The 14,659-nt window shown below is 36.3% G+C and overlaps 1 protein-coding gene across 1 annotated transcript; it reads right to left on the bottom strand.

The window, feature by feature from the left end:
• Window positions 1–533: 533 nt before the first annotated feature.
• LOC309487323 (RING finger protein 145) lies at window positions 534–7,827 on the bottom strand. The gene is made up of 11 exons (XM_082154932.1): window positions 7,667–7,827; window positions 6,954–7,283; window positions 6,763–6,871; window positions 6,565–6,656; window positions 5,449–5,690; window positions 5,201–5,370; window positions 4,992–5,132; window positions 4,732–4,914; window positions 3,841–3,988; window positions 3,363–3,719; window positions 534–1,802 (listed from the first exon to the last, which is right to left on the bottom strand). The coding sequence occupies exons 2-11, from the start codon at window positions 7,120–7,122 to the stop codon at window positions 1,365–1,367; spliced, it is 2,049 nt and encodes a 682-aa protein (XP_082011058.1). The 5' UTR covers window positions 7,123–7,283; window positions 7,667–7,827; the 3' UTR covers window positions 534–1,364.
• Between the last annotated feature and the right edge of the window lie 6,832 nt (window positions 7,828–14,659).

Here is a 14,659-nt window from a genome sequence, read left to right as displayed (position 1 = left end):
TAAAATAATCTATATTAAGAAATATTAAATTACAATAAGAAGTCTTAATTTTTTGTTGTTTTGGCTTTTTAGTGCTGGTTTTAAATCATCTTGGGGTCCTTTGGTTGAGAACCACTGCTCTATGCGATTTTTTGTTGTTGTTGATGATATACTGGTATTCAAACGAACACCATATTTATGGTAATCACATGCTACCTCAAGGTACAAAAAATATAGTATTACAATGATGAATTTACACAAAAAATAACATATTACCAGATTTTAAACACCCTGTTTGCCAGACTGATAAATTATTCCCAATTTTGTGAAGTGTTAAGAATTATTGATGCTCGTTTACAAGGAAACAAGCTTCCATAAAAGAAGGCAATGCAATATGATATGAACTTTCAGGAATCTGCAAGTCACTGTGAGTTCTTTAAAAACAATCCACGAAGAAAACGTGGATTTTTTTTTTGTTTTAATCATTATAACCATTAAGGCAATTGAAGAAATGCTAAACTGGACATAGAACAGTCTCCAAATCACACTGATACTGGTTTTAAACGAGAATTTTTTTTTAATGAGTGTGATTGTATAAGCGTTTCATCTTTATTCTCTGCTCTGTGAAACGTAGTCTCAACTGGAATCTCCCCATTAACAATGACCTTCGCTTTGTGCAGTGAACACAACTTTATTGACTGTCTATTATTTTCTGTCTACTATTGTCTCCCTTCATTCTGGCAGAACTCATCCACAAACCATATTGTAATTGAGAGAATAGTCACCATGACTTAGACACCTTCATTACAACCACATAATTTCAGTTCAAATAAAAACACACAATGGAGTGAGTCAGAGGCACAGATATTAACAGTTCTGGATCACTTAGAATGCCATTCACTCACGTACCATAATCGGTCTCTGAAATAACTCAAACAGAAAAGTCCTTTAGATGCCCAAACACCACATACCATAGACTTAATTAACTGCCAACATGAATTTGTTTGTGTGTGTAACATCTTTCAAGTCTTCCCCTGATTGGACAATCATCATTGAATCATCCAACATTACACATCTTAACAAATGTCAAGAAAAGATTTTTCAAAATGAATATCATTTGGTATCTATTAAACTAACACTGCTGAGGTGCTGTGATAGGATCAGTCCAAGCACACAATCAGCAGGACGTCTTCTGAGTAAATCATATACCTGCAGTTTTTCCCTGCATTTCTGTCAGTTATTTGTAACCCTCTGCTGTTATGGCTTCCTTTGCTATGTCCCACTTTCTTTGAGCTTTCCTAAGGATGATGATTTCTGCCACTGTCAGTCTGTCTTGTTCCAACGGCAGTTTCTCTGTGTTATGCTTCTCCGGCTGAGCTTATGTTTCAGTCCGCTTCCCTCAGCTCCTGCGAAGCCACTTTAGGATCCCCATCTGATGAGCAGCTTGGTACAGGATTTGCCACACTTTGGGAATCACCATTAGCACCACAGTGCAAGTGTTGGAGACTGTCTGTGCTACAATTCCTCTCAGAGTTAGGGTATTTCCTGTCAGACTCGTCACAGTTCCTCTCTGGAGAGCAAACATCATCTCCCTCCTCCTCCTCCTCCTCCTCCTCATGGTACTCAGGACGAGGGTGTTGCTCTGATGGAGGTGGGTTTTGGTGTGTCGGCTGAGCTTCACCTGCCGTAGCCATCGGTTTGGCCGAGGAGGGTTTGATGGAGGCATGGCACATGGGGCATGTCTCTTGCACATAAAGCCACTTTCTCAAACAGTTGCCATGGAAGAAATGACCACAGTATGTTATCACTGCTGATGTCATGTCCTGCAGGGACAAAAAGGGAAAAAAAAAGGTTAAAATGGATTTTATTATCATTGTGATGCAAAGTTTAAGTCGATTACTTAGAAGATATTCCCTAGGATCCCATTCTGTTATCATTTATGTTATGCTACCTTTAAAGTATAAAAACTAGGTATGCAACAATACACTCATGTCATGATTCAGTTTCATACACGCTACAGATCTCATAGTCCAACACTCTCACAATACTTTGAACAGAGCCAAAATAAAGTTAAAATGGTTAGTTTTTAAAATGATTACTTCTAACACATATGGTAAGCCATTAAAGAGCCCCTATTATGCTTTTTCAGATATTATCTTTCATGCAGTGTGTTATTTGGCTGTTTGTGAGTGTAAAAGTTCTGATAGTTTTAACTATCAGTGCACGACAAATGGAGTTATTGTCTCCCAAAAGAAAGAAGCGATTCTAAACTGCCTGAAACAAGTCGTCAGTAATTCCAGTCGTACTTCCTGCTCTAACTACTTAAGTTTGTAACAAATTTGCATAATGCCAGCCTATGGTCTTCATTGGTCGCTGCAGATAACGATGCCATGTTAACTGTATGTATCACCAAATGTGTTTTGGTCAATCGGATCACAAGACGACGAGGGAGACACATTCCCGATTACACCTGGTGTTTTAATCTGTCTCTTTTGTCCACTTTCAAACACTTCTGTCCTGATTTCTTCATGGGGAGGATCTATGGGCGGGAAAATGTACATGCTTTTTCAGATCTATCGATCTAATGGACGAAAAAAGCTCACGTAATTTTCAAACTTAGGTCTTCAGCCGATGAAGGTTAAATGGCAACCAAGCTTCCCATAATGTTTATGCCTTAGGTCAGTAGGTGGAGAGTATGCGTCTTTTGTGGTTGTTCGAATGCATTTAGTTTTCGACTGCCTCTGGAAGCGTCGTCCACTTGTGATCCGATCGACTAAGATGCATCTTAATAACAGGTGTAAACAGAGCCTGTGAAAGGAGGGGTTTAGAGAGACAGAATACTCGATCGATTCGTTTCAGACACTGTGAGAAATGAAGTGATGCTATGTATATTATGAGAAAATTAAAGTGTTTCTTGACCTTGGATGCATGTAAACCTATTATAGGTGACCTACAAAACAAAATAAGGAAGTTTAAAATAGAATAATAGGGGCACTTAAAAAGTACTGTTTATTAAAAAGCAAAATTTGGTATTACATCAGGAAGGCATTACTTCAGAAATGGACTTGAATAAGCTTAGATTTGGTCCTTCAACACCAAGCAAAGGGCAATGGTGACACCAGAATATTCATGATTCTGCAGAATTATGTTAAACGTGGTTGTATTGTTTTGCATCTGATGCTAAATAAAATGTCTAAACGATACATGATGCATATTGTCGCTATCCACAATACATAATGTTGGATTTTTGTATTGCGATGTTTTTGTTAGGGGTGTAACAATATATTCTCACAACTTCTACAAGCACATTTGAATATGTTGCAAGTCAACCATGAGGACAAAACTTGGTGCATGCAGAAAGCCTGCCTTATGCTTGTTCTGACCTGGAAGCAGATGGCACAGACATCATTGTGATCCTGTAGCTGCTCTGCGCTGGCCCTTGGCAATACATTGATTTTGCGAGCGGCTTCCTGTCTAAGCAAGAAGCTTTTCCAGCCAGCCTGGGCGCGTAGCCACACATTGCAGTAGGAGTGGATGATAATGACCGACGCTCCCATCCAGCTCCATTCTCCCCACAGTGACTCCCACGCCCCATAAGCCACCACACACACAGCCACCACAAACTCCAGCACTCGACACACTCCGTTCACATAATAAACAATCTCATCCAAACCGGGCAGGGCTGAACCGCGCCACACTTCCACCATGAACAGGCTGTAGATCAGCAGAGTGCCTGTCACCTAAGAGACATATAAAAGATCACTATCCAGCACAGCATGCTGGGATCTCACTAAGATAAAATGAATTGAAAATTAAATGAATTTTTTTATTTGAATCACAAATTCATAAAACAGAGCATACCTGCAGTGATGTGAGCATACAGCTAGAGACCAAAATCAGCAGCCAGAAATCCATGTTGAAAAACTGGGAGATCTTATAGGCCATGAATCCTGGAAACAGCAGCAGAAACCCACACATAGATAAACCACGCAAGTGCTTCCACACACTCCTGTGGAGAGAGAAAGACCATATTGAACGATTTAGATTTGATCAAGCATTGAAAAAACTGAAATCACAAAAAAAACTATGTTGAATTCTCAAATAAAACAGACACTCAAAATAAACACAGAATAGTACTAAAATAACTAAATTAATCAATCAATAAATAATATACAGTATAATACTGGACAAGAAATGTTAAAATTATAATTTTTTCCGGAAATTCAACCCCCAAAGTGTTTTATATACTGTTTAAAAGTATGGGGTCAGTAAGATATACATAAAAAAGATGCATTAAATTGATTAAAAGTGAATGTAAAGTGACTGATATTTATAAGGTTGCAAAATATTTCTATTTAAAATAAATGCTGTACTTTCTATTCATCAAGTTTATCACTGTTTCTACAAAAATATTAGACAGCAAAATCACTCAACACTGATATAACATTTGGTGTTTCTTGAGCATCAAATCAGCATTTCTGAACATCATGTGACATTGAAGACTGGAGTAATGGCTACTGAAAATTCATTGAAGTAATATTTCACAAAAAAAACTTTGTAACTAAGTTATATCTTATCTATATATAAAATATATATATTTTGATACTCCAGTGAATTAAATACATGAATTAAATGGACGATTCCAACGTGTGCAAAGTTTCAAGAGTTTAATGAGCATGTTAAGGGCCCCAAAAGTGCCCGAAAGGTAGTTGTTTTTTACCGCCCATTAGGGCTTGGGCCCTAATTACATACCTGTTTCTACTGGCTCCAAGCCCCAACACAACAGGCTCTGTGATCTCACTCATGCTTTGTAGAGTAGATGTGAGAACGATGAAGAGGATGATGAAGAGCAGAAAGCAGCGCTGTAGAGCTGCCATGTCCAACAACCCAGTCTGCAGGGCCAGCAGGAGCAGAGTCACCCCCTCTGTCACACCCCTATAATATATTAGAAACACACACATTTGAACTGAGCAAACACATTCACACAATAAATGTACACTCTCTTCTCTTACCTGTGCATGACATTATGGTTCTGGAGAGCGTTGAATCCTCCGAGGTAGAACTTACAGAGACTCAGGAGTCCCAGAGCCGTATAAGACACCACGAATGTTAGGCCAAGCAGGGAGTATGGGCTAGCACAGCATTCAGATACACTGTAAAACATACACACATCAGATTCAATTCACATTTCAAATGGCAGATTGAGCACCCTGCAGTTTACCTGGTCAGGAGGTAGAGAAGCGGCCCCTGTTGGACAGTAGCGATAGTGCCAAAATTGGTGATAAGTTGCACTCCGAACAGCACAAACCAGAAGACACTAAACAATACAGGCACAGCAAAGCCATGCCAGAGAGACACTCCGACTGCCATCAGTCTGTATAACTCAGTCACCTACAGAAACAACAGAGTTTGAGAAAAGAAGAGCCTAGACGATGTATGTTCAGAGATGCAGGTGTGTTGGTGTTTTACCTCTATTTCCATTATTTCTCTGTAAGTGGCTCTGGCCAGTCTGTATGGCACAAAGAGGTTGGCGAAGAGAAAGACGGCAACCTCGGCCCCTGTGATCATCATGGACACAGAGGAGAGCGTGAGGAGCCAGTCCAGAGGGACAGAAACCACACGTGCCAGAAGAGGGAGCAAGTGTGCTGAGAACAGCCACACACGTTGAGTCCGCATAAGGAACGCGCACAGCGTACTGATAATTATCTGACCTGCAGGTGATCACACACAGATGTATACAGTAAAAGACAGTCATAATGAATACAGATATACAAAAATATTTCAAAGATAACAGGGCCATTGCACAAACCATACAAAAATACAAATAATATATATATATATTTATATATATATATATATATATTTTTTTTTTTGTGCTGTCAAATCGATTTATCACAATTGATCACATATAACATAAATGTTTGTGTGTGTGTATATATATATATATAGATAGATAGATATATACACATACTCACACATTTACAAACTTTTATGTTAGATGTGATTATTCGCGATTTGTGGTCTAGTTGGTTATTACAGCAAGTCATTTAAAAAATTGTTATATGTAGTGGCTATAAACAAAATAGTATTTGGACACTAAAGCCACAATTAAGAATGTTAGAAATCAGGGCCATTTATTACATATAGCACAAACACACTTTTTAATCAAAACATTTCACAAAATAAAGTTTGTCATGTTTCAAGTTTCCATAATAAGCATCAATAGAGAAACTGTTCAAAATGAAGACAAAAACAGAAAATCTTAAGACTATTTCTGGTTGTCAAAAAATGTGTATGTTTAAATATAAATATGTTTATTCACTGACTTTACACAGCCAAGAAAATTTTGTTTTGAGAAGGGATCTAGCATAATTTGTTTCGAATGCTACTTGGTCTGATATTTTGTATTTAATGCAATAAAATTCAGACATTTTTAAGCGTAACTTAAGTGTCCAAACTTTATTGAGGCCCACTGTATCATATTGTGTAATCTAATACAATTGAACTAATACATATTTAAGAGTAGTTTAAAGGGCCAAGTGCTTTAAGCCATCACCGTAAGGGTTAGTGATATTCGTAACTTACTGGTGAGTGCAGTCACGAAACGGTTCAATGCTGGAGAGTCCAAAAAGATTGCCCCATCATACCCATACTGAGCTTCACCTCTTACATAATCTCTGTCAACAAAATAAAACCCTTTGAAAATCGTCAAACAAATAACTACCATATTTATTTCCACCCTTCAATAATGTGCAATGACCAAAATCACGTTCATATTTTTACCTGACAATCTGATGACCCATGTAAAGTAGCAGGGCACAGAGAACATGCAGATAGAGCTGGATAATATGTCCAAGTGGCAACAGCAGCACCACAGCACTTACTATGTGACCTGCAGGACAAACCCAACAATACATTGCATTTTAAGCTAATACTGCAATAATGTTGACTCATAATTATCACATAATATTTACCCAAGTAATATATGTTCCAGATGACATATTTGTACTTGAAGAGCATGTCTTCAGTCCTCGCTTTGAGATGATCCGTGAAGCTGTCAATGTCACATTTATACAGCATGTCCAACACCAAGATACTGGGCACCCTGAGGACAACATTAGCTACCTCTTCTAGTCGTGGCATCTTAACACTGACAAAATAACCACCTGCACCATGTAGGAAGACTGTCACATTATGACATTTTCATAAGATCCAGATCTTGTATTCTGCTCCGGTTTGGCTGAACTCTTGAAAACGTTAAAGCCATTTCTCAGTGTGGTTAATCGGTAGATCCCATGTGAAAACTGTGGGAAGAGAAACGATGACATACCGTCTTTGATTGCTCGCAAGACACAACAATTCTTCCGGGTTATTTTCTTGACGTTCAGCAAAAAGACTTCATGCAAAATGCTGATACGAACACATCTTAAACCAGTGTCTCAGCTGCTCTCCCGGGCCTACTCGGACAGGTTTAAATGGGTATTAGGAACTTTAAAGCTATAGCCTGGCAGGGAGACAATCTAAAACAGCTGAAGACAAGACTAGCAGCCAGGACACCATCTTAAACTAGCAAAACTTCTTAATACATGGTGTAATTCAATCCTGCTTTAAAGTTATCTGATGGGAAATAACACAAACTGTCACTTTTTCAAATTTCAATGTATTTTTAAAGACTGTTGCCTCCCACCTCCAGTGTGTGTGTTCTAGCAGCATGGCAGCTCGCGGTCTTTCGCCTCAAAACAAAAGAGCTTCGACACAATTCATCCTCGAAAAATAAACAGTTCCCACACCTGTCACAACCACACACTGGTTGTACCGTCAACTGCAAATATACGACTTCCTTTCCTCCTTTCCCTTCTTCTTTATTTTTTAAACAGTGGATGAAAAACTACACTATTGCATTACCGCCACCTACTGTTTACAATGCCGCCGCCGACCAGATACTGTCCCTGTCTTCCGCTCCGCTAGCATCCACACAGAGTCCGTCACAGCCCAGAGCTAGCTAAATAACTATACAACATCTACATTTATATAGATGCTTCATTCTCCATATATGTCATGTTCTTTATTTTATTATCTAACTGTCAAAAATCCAAAGCCACCTCATCCTATTTATTTTCTGAGCCCAACCATCTAACTCCACAGACTGTCACACTCACAATAGGTATAGCCTACTTAATATCCTTCTTAAAATGCCTATACATTTAACTTTCAAATTGTAAATGATTTCATACTGATCCAAATCATATTATCAGAGTCTTCAATTAGCCTATTACAACATTAAAGCTGTCCCATGACTTTTTATCACTTTTTCCTTTTAGCATTGTGAATGGCTGTCCATTTTAGCCTTCATAAACTTAATTGCTTTTAAATTAGGCTACTATTTAATAACGCTCATCATCTGCAGAGAGAAATTGCTACTTAATTACATCAAAATACACACATAACAATGAAAGTAGTATGCATCAGGATTGTGAATATATTTTACATCTTTTTTTTGTCATATTTCTTTATACAATTATTAATGTTCAATGTTATTTATCATTTATTAATGTAGCTATTCAACTGTTAGGAACTGATTTTTGCTACAGTTTCCAGTGTCAATTAAAAAAAAAAGTTTTTAAAATGCTATAGGTTATTATAAGACAGCAGTAAAAAGCATAATATGAATAAATAACATAAAAAATCTAACATTAATGAACATAAACTGTAATTTAAAAGGTGGTTTATAACACTATTCTATAGCACTTTCAAAGCATGGTTCTTTAGAACCTTATAAAAGGGTTCTATTTGGCGTGAAAAGGGTTCTGCTGTTAAAAGCCGAAGAATCCGAATATAGCACCGTTTAGAACCTTAAGAGTATTTCATTTAATCTCTCCTGCTCCCATCATAAAGCCTTCATTTATTAACTTTTGGTTGTATTGAATATAAATATCTAAAAAAAAATATTTGTTCCAATAATGCTCTGATTCTAATGTCTTTTTTTAATTATTGATTTAATCTCTGATCTGCTATGTGATATTTAAATATGAAATGTCAACTTGTTTTGCAACAATGTCTGCTTCCTCATTCCCCTCCACTCACATGAAATGTAAAGCACAAAAAAACATTCGTACCTCTACATTTCCTTGATGTAATATACATATATAAATATAATTTGGCCTACTTAAGAATTTTCAACTGCATATCCTCATTTGTTTCTGACTGGTAGAACTGGAGTCTGCGTGTACGATTGTCTGCTGTAACATTGTTTCATTTATCTACTGCACGGCCTGCCTTTTAAAGCACCGTAGTGCCCTGTGTAATGGTCTAGAACTAATTCATGAGAGCTTTAGTCATAACCAAGCAAATATTTAAAGGCTTAAAAAAACTATTCAATCACATCTACACATCGCTTTTATTCTTTCAACCAACAACTGAAGACAGCGTATTCATTTACATCTAATAATTTGCACAAAGTTTGTGAAGTTGTCCTTATTGTCACCTTAACATTTCCAATGTTCCCCAATTATTGAATTTCATTTGTATTATTTTGAAATTAAGACAGCATATACTGGCATTTCCAAAGCATGCTGTGTAATTGGAAATTTGTCAGAAATAAGTATGATTATAGTGAAAATAGAGTGTGTTCATCAAATTAAGAATTACAATAAATATAAAATGGGCAAATAAAGTAAACTGAAGTGTTGAACATCATACATCATTCTTGCTACAAATGACATTAGAAATTGTAAGAACTCATGAAAGAATTTTAAAAGAGGATGCTAATAGAAGTTATGGGCTGACCACTAGTAAGATCCAAAAAGAGAATTTCCGCTTCCGCATTAACCAAACTGATTTTGCACAAGCAGTTTACAGGAAATAAAGGCAAGGTCCACTTCTGCTAATTTCAGTAATCGACGCTTTCTTCTTAATCATGCGTCTCAACTGTGTCATCAGTTTTTGGGAAGGCATCATCACACAACCAGAGACATCGAACACTGACCTCGGATAACCTTGACCTAAGGAGGGCACACACATTGAGCGTTTTAGAATGGTAACTATTAAAATACAGTGCAGGTAAAAAGCAGTGGGTGCAGTAAAGGTCTGAGTCTCTGTGAGCAAGGGGGAGAGGAAATGGGCTCAGTGACCTTTGCAGCCAATTTCCCCTGTGTTCAAACAGCAGCATGAAAGCCAGGTCTGTTTCTGAAGTCTGTGCAAAATGTCAATTGCAACTTATCCCACCAGCAGAAAGAATTTGCTCTGAAAGTAGATTCCCTTATTGTGGCCGTCAGCTTTCAAGTCATTGCACATGGATGGTTTGACCCTATCCTCACTCCTTATAGAAAGGACATACAAATGATTTAGAGATTTTCAAAATGATTAAAAAAAATTACAACTAAAAAACACTTTGCACCATCCTCCATCCTAACTTTATCTATTGCTCTGGTACTTGATATCCTTCATAAAATGTGCTGTAACTGATTTCATCTCTCAATTCACCCAAACATGAAAATTATCCCATAATTTAGGCTACTCACCCTCAAGCCATCATATGTGGCTTTCTTCTGTCAGCCAAACACTATCGGAGTTATATAAAAAAATATCCTGGCTCTTCCAAGCTTTATAATAATAATATATAGTGAGTAGCACCTGAGATTTTGAATCCCCAAAAAAGCGCATCCGTCCATAATAAAAGTAGCCTAATCCATATGGCTCCAATGGGTTAATAAAGGCTTTCTGCAAAGTGTTTTATAATCATTGGCTTTCGGTAGCGGCCATACACAAGTTGAGTTCCAGCTGAAGAGTGACTTCTGACGTATTACATTTTTATACATTTTATATATAAAAAAATAGGCTTACTGAATCATTTCCATATCATCATTTGAAGTGATGAAACACAGTTGTTATCTCTGTGGAACACAAAAGAAGAATATCTGCTTTAAAAAAACATTATCTTCTTTAATGTTCCACAGAAAAAAGAAAGTCATACAGGGTTGGAAGAATATGAGGGTGAGTAAATGATGACTGAACTTTTTGTTTTTTTTGGCGAACTAACCATTTAAGGTGACAATTGCAGGTTACCACTTTGCAAATAGTTCTCTCTCCATCACAAATAAACTATTTCCATCATAATATTAGTAACTGAGCTGATGTTTCCTTTAGATACAAAATGAAAATAGGCTAATGAAAAACAACCATCATATCCGCACAAGCAGGTAGTTTAAATACCGAGCCATCAATGAAACTATCTGTTTCAGGAAGGAGGGTGTGAAATGCTCAATGACTTCATTTTACAGTAAGCGATAGATGGAAGTAGTGTGGGGAGTGGAACAACTGTATTCATGGTTTTGACACCACACCTCATTATGATGCAATATACATGTATCAATCAGCAGAAAATTCCATATGACCATTTTTAAACTATTTTTGTCTGAGATTTCAGTATATGTAAACATGACTTTGCACATGTAGGTTCCACATGTGCCATTTCCATTTCCTTTATGGAAACACATTGCGCTCAGTCTCTGCCAGTCACTGCTCTTGTCATGAAACTGCTCTTTTGCAATAAGGGGAATTCCTAGTTCCTTCGCTGACAAGCCTTTTTTTCTCTCTCTCTCCGTCTCCCCTTTTCCTTTTTTTTTGTTTTATGGGAACTGAGGGCTGAACCAGTGAGATGTTTTTCCTCAGAAGCGCTTTGTATTGATTCATTATGAGGGGGCGGGAGATTCCCTCCCACTGCTTCCTTCTTACTGGGAAGTGATTGCAGGCTTTACGGTACTGAAAGAGCATGAGGGAGTGAGTGAGTGAGTGAGTGTAAGAGGGAAATAGAAAGAGAGAGAGAGAGAGATATTTAAGCTGAAAGAACTCATCAGAAGTCATATATTCAGAAGTCACAAGAACAGCACTCATCTCTGGCTTTACATGTGAGTTACTGGAGACTCCAATGGCAAATAAGGATTGTGGATTTTAAAGCAACAGCTTGATCCATGATAGTACCAGAATGAGAGATAGCTATGAAGTCGCTCCTGACAAGCTGGGATAAGCGTGCCTTTCTTTATCAGATAAGTATTTGATGTTTAGTATGACATGTATTTTGGGAGAAAAATACTTGTAAAATTAATTATGAGAGATGTTTGGTGTGTAAAATTTTTTTTTACTGGCTCTATAAAAAAATATAAAAAATTGTGTTGTTATGTGATTTCTAATAATTTAACTGTAATGTCAGAGTTGTACACTTACACAGTGTTTAGTTTTTATATCGACTCAAAATGTGGCATGTAGTTCTTGAGAGAACAGGAAAAAATAATAGATATTTCAGGTTCTTCAGAGGGGGTTTCCAACTGTGCACCCATCAGGGCAGTTCGACTGGTTCACTGCCGTTTATTGGGAAGAGACAGTTTCCTGAAAGTCCTCAGGTGTGGCAGGTACTCAGTTAAGGACATGAAGTTCAGTGCTTTTTCGTAGCAGTTAAGTAATGATCAAACATTAAACAAATATGTGATGGAGATAACATTGAGACAAAAACCTGAGTTGGATTACATCACTGACCCTTTGGCCTTCCCAGAGATTGATGAATTTATAAGCTGCAACAACCCAAAAGCTCTGAATCGGTCAAAATATCAGAACTCCTTGGTTGTTTGTTCATGTATTTTTTTTTTAAAAGCTTTGAGAAGCTTTCGGTTTGGATTTCTGAGTGGAAATTAACCATTTTAATACAATTGAGCATTTCTTTATCATTACCATATGAGTGTAATTTTTTATTACATTTTTTTATTTATTTTTTAAGTTTAGTAAATGCTGACAAAGTATGTTTTGAGCACTTAGCCCTGAGAACTGAATTCCATAGATGGTGTTCATAATGAGTTCATCTATGGGCTCAGTTCTTCTGGTATTGTGTTTAATATCTGCAACAACAACAACAAAAAAAGTACCAAGAAAACATTAAATACGTAAACTTACTTTATATTTCCATTTTATTCTATCACTTTAAGAAGCAACTTGTGAAAAAACTGTTTTATTCTTTTCTTGTTCTTTTCTTGCTTGTATATATATTCCTTGATTATATATATATATATATATATATATATATATATATATATATATAAGAAAAGGTAAATAAAATAGGTTTGTCACAAGTTACTTCTTACCGTACAGTAAGTTACAATGCCGTAGTCAGTGGTAGACTTTTGAGCTTTAGTGAGATATATTTTTTACATGTTGTGTTCCAATAAATGTTTACGAATCATTCAAACCACCTTCCTGTGTTCTTTGCTTTTTATTTATTTGTTTATTCATATTTTTGTAAGTTTTAGTATTTTTAATGCACACTCACATTTATCAGACACTCTGGGTGTGCTTATCAAATGAACAAAGTCTGTCCACTGCTTCCGTGATCCATGGATGTCCTTTTTCAAGTTCTGGGGGTGCCTATAGTTAACAGCAGCATATAGGTCAAATGTTCAGCAGTGCCTTTTAGATGGTTTATGATTCGTATGTCTCTAGGTTGGATATACATGGCCAGATTTTCAAAAAAAAGCCAGTGGTGAGCTGACATATGCAAACGATGCACTGACTCCCACGCTGTAACCGCAGGCATGTCTTATCTCTTATTCCCAGCAAATGACTCAGGATCAATTCCTTGGAAATCTGGAATAATGGACACTCCCAACACAACTGTCCAAAACCTGTCCAAATAATGACACAGTCAACACGGTCCTTCAATGCAGACTATTAATAGTATTGGACTGGTATTAGTGGCTTCTCCTGACATTATACCTACATTTACTTATATGACTTATATGATAATAGCTCATTCTCATTTCAAAATTGTTTTATTGAAGGGTTATTTGCAAATTTGTTAAATATGTATTTTTTTCTTTCTTGGCAATAACAAATATACTGTTATAAAAAGTTTATTTTTATTTTTTTACATATCGAAAACAAAAAAAAATTGTATTAAAAGTACAGTATCATGGGCACTTTGAAGATGGGAATATGATAACAGTATATTTCACTGAAAAAAAAAGTATTGGTGTAGAATTTACTAATAATTTCCACTCAGAAATTGCTACAAATAGTAACGGATTGAATTAAATATGAAATTTTGAAGTACAATGATAAAATAGGTTTTTTTTAATGTAAAACATACTCTTTGAAAGAACTTTTTATTTTATTTTTTTCGTGTAGTGTGTGTAAATAAGAAAAACTGTAGAGTGTCAAATTAAATTGTGGTTAAATAAAAAAATCTACCAAAATTGTGAAACTCAAATTGTGACAGATCCAATACAAAGGTTTTTTTTTACTATATATATATATATTGATACTGTATAATTACATTTTTGTTATCTACAGTTCTTAGAGAGCATTTTGTAAAAGTAAATGGCTTAGGCCTTAGTTCAATTAGGACATTTAAGTAGCTTTTATAAACGTGTGTGAAAAAAACATTACTGGTGTGCATCTTGATTCAAAACAATAACACTGACATATATTAAGATATGTCAGTGCAAGTTGCTTCAGTTAAAACAGCTCAAACATGCATTTTAGTCTGGGACTAGGCTTAAGCATTCTCTGTGAAACCGGGGGAATATAAGTATTCCTATTTACACTACATTTATTCTTTACATTATCATCTATCTATCTATCTATCTATCTATCTATCTATCTATCTATCTATCTATCTATCTATCTATCTATCTAT

The sequence above is a fragment of the Leuciscus leuciscus genome (assembly GCF_965113295.1).
Source record: "Leuciscus leuciscus genome assembly, chromosome: 22".
NCBI lineage: Eukaryota > Metazoa > Chordata > Actinopteri > Cypriniformes > Leuciscidae > Leuciscus > Leuciscus leuciscus.
This window is presented reverse-complemented; position numbering and strand designations above follow the sequence as displayed.

Coding starts and splice junctions, on each gene's coding strand:
- LOC309487323 (XM_082154932.1), bottom strand. CDS start 7,122: ATGCCACGACTAGAAGAGGTAGCTAATGTTGTCCTCAGGGTGCCCAGT. Junction 5,371..5,448: donor GAGAAATAATGGAAATAGAG/GTAAAACACCAA, acceptor TTGTTTCTGTAG/GTGACTGAGTTATACAGACT. Junction 1,803..3,362: donor TCTGTGCCATCTGCTTCCAG/GTCAGAACAAGC, acceptor TTGTCCCTGCAG/GACATGACATCAGCAGTGAT.